We start from the raw sequence: 7,220 nt of genomic DNA, 5'->3' as shown, positions 1-7,220 counted from the left end.
CAGCCCCGCCCCGCCCCGGCAGGACTCCCTGCCTGCCCGCTGCCGGCCTGTCTCGGGCCCCACCTGCCTTGCAACCCTGCCTGGCCGCCTCGGACCCGGACCTCCCCGCCCCCCGCCACCACCCCTAGTCTCCAGCCCCGCCAGCTCCAGCAACTCTCTTGACACCGCATCCGTGGGCACACCCTGTCCTCTCTGAGCGCCGCTGTCAGCCTTCCCCAGCTTCTGATCCAGACCCAGTTGCTCCCTGGGGTCCCACCCTCTCCCCTGCTCCCGACAACACCGAGTGCTCAAAATCAGGCTGTCTCTCTCCCAGGGAGCACTGTCCTAGGTAATGGACTCCATTCTCACCGTTTCATAGGGTGTCAGAGGCGCCCTGAGGCCCCCTCCCTCCCCCACCCCAACCCCCACAAACAAAATAAAGCAAAACTCAGCCACCCGCCTGCCTCTCTGGGCCTTGGCACACACCACCGAAAGGCAAAAGCCCCACTCAGGGGGCTGGCCTTTTATGCGCTGGCCGAGCCCACCACAGCTCCGTAGCTGTGGGCCAGACACCTGAGAACTGTCCCTACTGCAGGCCACCTCTCCTTCACGAAGCAGATTCAGGAATCCATTCAACAAATGTTTATTGAAAGCCAACCATGTGCAGCCAACCAGCAGGGTGTGCTAAGCCCCCAGAGTGCGAGAGAACTCTGCTGTCCAAGCAGGGCCCGTGCTGTTCCTTGACCCCTCGAGGCCACCACCGTGCCTTCGTCAGAGTGGCGTGAGAGGACTGGGCACACAGTTCCCCGAGTACCAAGGACACCACTATTCCTGGAGCCCAGGAAGGGGGTGTCAGCCTTGGAGAAGTCAGCGTTGGGCAAACGTGGGGTGGGGTCTCCAGGACCCTTCCACTCTCTGGCAACTTTCCGAGTGCCTCTCCACGGGGCCTGCAGGTACTAGGGCAGGAAGTGGGGAAGGAGAGAGGAAGCCAGCCCAAGGTGGAGCCGGGCAAGAGCAAACAGCAGGGCCAGAGGTGGGCATGTGGTCGCTGTGGCCTCAGGGCTTGGTCGGGAAGAGCAGGCAGGTGAGTCCCCGGCTGCCGCTGTGTCTGTCCACCAGGGGTAGGGGGTGCTGTGCGTAGTGCTGGACCATGGCGACCACAGAGGGGAAGAGCTGCGCGGGACAGCAAGTGGCCATGAGTCCCTGGAGGCTTGTACCGGGAGCCACTTCCTGAGGCGACCATAGGGTTCTGCCAAGGGGCCTTTATCTAGATAGCTTCCTGTTTGCTGCTCTATTCCAAGCCTCAAGCAACTCTCTGAGACTGTACCCCTGGGTGCGCTGCTGGCCAGACTCCTATTTCCGAGGCTAGACCCAAACAACTCCAGGGCCATGTCTCCGCCCTGGTCCTCCAGCACGGGGAGCTCAGCGGCGGGTGGCTGTCTCCAGTTTGCACTCCAGCCAAAGCTGGGTGAACGGTTGAGTCCTAGGGTAGGTAGACAGGAGTCTCGACTACCTAGGCGCTGCCCTCTGCCCCGCTGGATTCATCATGGGTATCATAGCCCCCGTCTCAACCTGTGCAGAGGAGCCGTGGGAGGCGAGTGCGTGCCGGGGTCCGGGAAGGCGTTCAGGGCTCTGGCCTCTGTTATTTCCACCAACCCAGAAGGGTTAGGGTTAGGGCTAGGGCTTTTCTCGAGACAGACGCTCTTGGTGAGCCCAGGGTATGCTCTGCCATGCCCTCCTTGCCGTCAGGCCCTGCCAGCTGCAGCACCCACCTCCTCGTGGTTCTTGCCTTCCCTGCCCAGGGCATAGTGCTGCCCGCCATGCAGCCGTCGGATGGGAATGTTGAACACGCGGCCTCGGAGCAGCACGGCCAGGGTGAGGGGCTGAGCGCTGTGAGGCCCTGAGCTGGGGCGCACGGTGTAGGCCCCGTCCTAGGAAGGAGACCCCAGCCGTCAAGCCTGGTTTCGAGCTGCCCACCCCACCCCCAGCCTGGACCCACGGTGGCCTTCCTACTCCCCACTGCTCAGCCAGCCGCAGCCTGTGAGGTTGCAGAGGAGGCCGGGGTCTCGGCTGCCCACCTTCTGTAAGCGGAGCAGGGTGCTCTCGACGGCATGGCGGTCACAGTTCCCCGAGTACCAAGGTTGAGCCAGCAGGCTGCCGTCCTGTGCATACATACGACTGCTCAGAGAAGTGCCAGTGCGCTGGGTCAGGCGTGGGGAGCCCAGAACCCCGGGGCAAAGCTCTTTGTGCTCACATCTGCCTTTCCTTTTCTGAGTCCCGCAAACAGAACAAGGAGGTGGCCCTGCCTGGCGTGCGGCGTGGTCCCGCACATGTGATCAGTACGTGTCCTGGCGGTGGTACCTGCCTCAGCCCAAGAGGGTTCCTGGGTCCCCTGTCCCTGCAACTGCTTGCAGTCCCCTCCTCACCTCAGCAGCTGACACACTCCCAGCGTGGGCTACGGAGGAAAGAGATGGTCTCCTTCCTGCTGGAAGACACAGGTTATAGAGCTGGGCTTGGCTTGGGGGTTGGCAAAGGAAGTTCTGGGGTGGCAACCAGTGCTTCCTCCACCTCCCCAGGTCCAGTGCTCTGGTAGGACCCATCAGCATGAGGAGTAATCTTGGGGCACACACTGGGAGCATCCCTATTTATTTATTTTTATTTTTATTTTTTTGAGTCAGAGTCTCACTCTGTCGCCCAGTCTGGAGTGCAGTGGCACGCTCCCGGCCACCGCAGCCTCAACCTGCTGGGCTCCCGTGATCCTTCCTCCTCGGCCTCCCAAGTAGCCGGAACCACAGGCGCATGCCACCATGCCCGGCTAATTCTTTGATTTGTGGTACAGACAAGGTCTCACCAATTTGCCCAGGCTGGTCTCAAGCCCCTGAGCTCTGGCAGTCCTCTCGTCTCAGCCTCCCAAAGTGCTGGGATGCCCGAGGGGGTCCCCTCAAGCTTGATCTCACCCGGAGTCAGAGCTGCAGGGGCCCCCTCCGCAAAAAGGGCCTTGAGGACCAGGAGGGGGTCTGTGGCCTACAAGGGGCTGGAGCAGGCCCCAGCAGGGCTTTCTACGTTCTTGCTGGAGATGTCTGCACTTGCACTCGGCTTTTTTTTTTGAGTTGGAGTCTCACTCTGTCGCCCAGACTGGAGTGCAGTGGCCGCTCCCGGCCACCGCAGCCTCGACCTGCTGGGCTCTGGTGATCCTTCCGCCTCAGCCTTCGGAGTAGCCGGAATTACAGGCATGCGCTACCACGCCCAGTGGGTTTTTTGATTTTATTGTAGAGATGAGGTCTCGCCAAATTGCCCAGGGGGGTCTCGAACCCGTGGGCTCAGGCAATCCACTCACCTCAGCCTCCCAAAGGTGCGGGATTATAGGCTGAGCCACCGAGCCCGGCATGGCTTTTTTTTTTAAGACTAGTCAAATGCAGCAGTGAGAAGAGGGTAAAGAACAGAACAAGAAGTTCTATCTGTAACTGAACGATCAACTGAGACAACTCAGTGCCTCTGGGTCTGCCTGTACTCACCTCGAGAGGCGGCATCTGCTGCTCCCTAGGACACAGGAGGTCTGGTCAGAGGAGTCCTAAGGTCCCACCCTTAGTCCCCCTCCCTCTCGCCCTCCCTTCTTTCTGGAACACTGGCCTCTTACATTTCGAATCTCCTGGGGGGCTATGGTGGGCCTGTGGGGAGCAAATCGGGGGACAGCGCTCAGGGACTTGGTCTTTTTCAAGAGAAAGAGCCCAGTGAACCTGGCATCCCGAGTTGTCCCTGCCACCAATGCCAAGTAGTGTAAGGAGATCCCATCCCAGGGTCAGGGCTGGGGAAGCCTGAGTTGTGGGGGTGGCGTGAGGCGCATGCTCTCTCTCTCTCTCTCTCTCTCTCTCTCTCTCTCTCACACACACACACACACACACACACACACACACACACACACACGCGCGCGCGCGCGCGCCTAGCAAGGCACTCACCTGGGCCCCACCGAAGCCCTTGGCAGAGAGACTGAAGGCACCAGGACTTGGGAGCTCAGAGACTGGGTCAAGGCCAGGACTGAAACAGAGAGGGCAGGTTGGGCTTGGCTGAGCATCGGACAGGGAACTCCATGCTGGCCAGGGAGGGGCTGGGAACAGCTGGGCAGCCTGGGCTTTCTGGGCGTGCTTCCAACTGAGGGAGATGCTGTCCGGCGGCAGCTGGGAGGCCCCCCCAGCCTTGCTCGAAGCGGGGGCACCTCCCTCGCAGACACAGCAGGGGTCAACTTAGACCAAGGGCAGGGTGTGGGCGTCTATGGGGCAGCTGAAGGCACATGTGTTTTGGAAGGGGGTGAGAGGAGGCAAAGGAAGAAGCTGGAACAAGGAGAGTGTGTCTCTTTGGGCAGCTGCAGGCCTCCGCGGGTGGGGGTGGGGGGATGGGGGTGGAGCCATGGGAGTGCTCACCTGGGTCAGGCTCACACTCAAGGTAGATGTCCTCACCAGGTTCCTTTGAAAGGCCTGGCACCTAAGGCAGGGTTAGGGAGCGCTGTGTGGGACCATGGCTTGACCAGCCCTGGAATTCATTTTAGGTCAGGGGGCCTCTGCCCCAAGTGGTAGGGGGAGGGAGGTGGGGGAAGGAGCCATGGATGGGAGGTGGCTCTGGGCTTCTCACTTCCTTTTTTTTTTTTTTTTTTGAGTTGGAGTCTCACTCTGTCGCCCAGACTGGAGTGCAGTGGCCGCTCCCGGCCACCACAGCCTTGACCTGCTGGGCTCTGGCGATCCTTCCGCTTCAGCCTTCCAAGTAGCTGGAACTACAGGCGTGTACCACCATGCCCGACTAATTTTTTGATTTATTGTAGAGGTGAAGTCTTGTCAAGCTACCAAGGGTGGTCTCGAACCCCTGATCTCAGGCAATCCACTTGCCTTGGCCCCCCCAAGTGCTGGGATTACAGGCTTGAGCCACAGCACCCAGTCCTCACGCCCTCCTTAAGAGGTGGTCCTCAGAACAGGCATGGTGGCTCATGCCTATAATCCCAGCACTTTGGGAGGCCTAGGCGAGAGGACTGCCTGAGCCCGAGGGTTCAAGACCCGCCTGGGCAACTTGGCGAGACCTCATCTTTACAATAAATTAAAAAATTAGCCGGGCGTGGTGGTGCACGCTTATAGTTCTAGCTACTTGGAAGGTTGAGGCAGAAGGATCTCCTGAGCCCAGCAGGTCGAGGCTGCGGTGGTGGGGAGCATGCCACTGCCCTCCAACCTGGGTGACAGAGTGAGACTCCGACTCAAAAAAAAAAGTGGCCCTCTTTCTGGTAGCCAGCTTGAATACTGAAATGATTTCTCTGTTTGGGAGGGAGCATCCCACAAGCACCTTCCCCTTCAGAGGTGTCCACAGGCCCTGACTCTCAGAGACTGTGAGGAGGCGCCCTGGACAGCACCCTCAGGACAGAGGCTTACACCTGCCAGGGGCCTGTGGTAAAGGGGAGGGTCTCTACTCTGGGCCCTTCCCCTGGTTTCGGACATTCCCTAGTTCCTCACTCTGCCCTGGGAACGTCTAGCCAGAGCCCTGGGACGTGAAGTGGAGATGGAGGGTCACTCACCACTCTGGGCTGTGCCTCTTGCTCTGGAAGGAAAAGGAGAGAACCAGAGGTCATACACAGCAGGGAGCCGAGGAGAGTTCAGAGAAACAGGCTGGAGGCATGTCGCTGGAACCTCTCTGAGGAAGGATCCTCAGAGCCAGCCTTGAAGCCCCAGGAGAAAGCCATCCTCAACCCCTGATGGCTTTCTTCACAACCTTGTGGTGTGGCCCATCTTGACCTCCCAACTGACTTGCCGGGCTTGGCCCCCAAAATGACCTGGGGCTGTTCCAAAACCCAAAGTCATCCTCAAGGTCACGAAGATTAGCTAGCCACTGAGCGTAGTAAAAAAACGAGGCCGGGCTCGGTGGCTCAGCCTGTAATCCCAGCGCTTTGGGAGGCCAAGGTGAGTGGATTGCCTGAGCCCGTGGGTTCAAGACCCGCCTGGGCAACTTGGCGAGACCTCATCTCCACGATAAATCAAAAATTAGCCGGGCGTGGTAGTGCGCGCCTGTAGTTCCAGCTACTTGAAAGGCTGCGGTGGAAGGATCGCCAGAGCCTGGCAGGTCGAGGCTGTGGTGGCCAGGAGCGGCCACTGCACTCCAGTCTGAGCGTCAGAGTGAGACGCCAACTCAAAAAAACAAAAACAAAAACGAATGTGTGGCAGAGTAGCTGTTTGGCCTTGGGCAAGGCCAGGGGGAGGCTATCCCTCACGAGGCCACTTTGTCCTCGTCCTGACATGCACAGGGTAGTGAGCAATGGAGCAAATCTCTGGACAGCAGTGACTCATGACAGAGGGAATCGGAGACAGGTGGCCCAAGCGGATCTTCCTGATGGGGGATGGTACTCAGATGTGCCTCTAGCGAGCATCCTCAAGGCAGAGTGGGCTGCCTCAGACCTCTTCACCTGGGGTGTTCCTCACCTGACCAGAGGTCACACCAGGTGCAGGACAGGGCAGGGGTCAGGGCTCTGCCCTGTGTGATCGCACAGTGTTTCGCATCTCTGGGCCTCACCCATTCATCTCCCTGGAGGCAGTGCCACCTGGCCCACCTACCTCAGAGGACTTTGGGTAAAAAAGGCAGCACAGTGGGGGGTATAACAGGGACAGAGCACAAGACAGCGCCAGGCAAGTTGAACTCCACCCACTGGGGGCCGACTCCCTTCCCAGGGTGGAACCACGGGAAAGAGGATGGACACTCCCATTACCTTGACTCCCAAAGACAGGTCCCTGCTTCGCGGCCACCTGCAGGTTCACTGCTGCCTTCAGCTGTGGGCACAATGGGGCCGGAGAGGAAGTTAACTGAGGCGCCAGGAGGGTGAGGATGGTGGGACAGGGCTGGGTAAGGTGGGACAAGAATGCCCGTGCAGCCAGGCACGGTGGCTCACGCCTATCATCCCAGCCTTTTGGGAGGCCAAGGTGAGAGGATTGCCTGAGCCCACGGGTTGGTGACCAGCCCGGGCAACTTGGCAAGACCTCATCTCCACAGTAAATAAAAAAGATTAGCCGGGCATGGTGGTGCGCGCCTGTAGTTCCAGCTGTGTGGAAGGCTGAGGTGGAAGGATGGCCAGAGCCTGGCAGGTCGAGGCTGTGGTGACCGGAAATGTGCCACTGCCCTCCAGCCTGGGTGATGGAGTGAGATTCTAACTCAAAAAAAAAAAGAAGCTGGGCTCGGTGGCTCAGCCTGTAATCCCGCGCCTTTGGGAGACTGAGGTG

At 59.7% G+C, this 7,220-nt stretch overlaps 1 protein-coding gene across 1 annotated transcript; it reads right to left on the bottom strand.

Moving 5' to 3' along the window:
- Positions 1–940: 940 nt before the first annotated feature.
- SH2D6 (SH2 domain containing 6) lies at positions 941–6,754 on the bottom strand (the record flags this gene model as incomplete). The annotated part of the gene is made up of 8 exons (XM_008048731.2): positions 941–1,152; positions 1,752–1,910; positions 2,058–2,141; positions 2,406–2,461; positions 3,495–3,519; positions 3,936–4,014; positions 5,531–5,553; positions 6,713–6,754. Coding segments are annotated over 8 exons (585 nt in total), but the record flags the coding sequence as incomplete, so codon positions are not given.
- Between the last annotated feature and the right edge of the window lie 466 nt (positions 6,755–7,220).

Source organism: Carlito syrichta, unplaced genomic scaffold (genome assembly GCF_000164805.1).
Source record: "Carlito syrichta isolate Samal-C Ts95f unplaced genomic scaffold, Tarsius_syrichta-2.0.1 Scaffold126553, whole genome shotgun sequence".
Classification (NCBI taxonomy): domain Eukaryota; kingdom Metazoa; phylum Chordata; class Mammalia; order Primates; family Tarsiidae; genus Carlito; species Carlito syrichta.
This window is presented reverse-complemented; position numbering and strand designations above follow the sequence as displayed.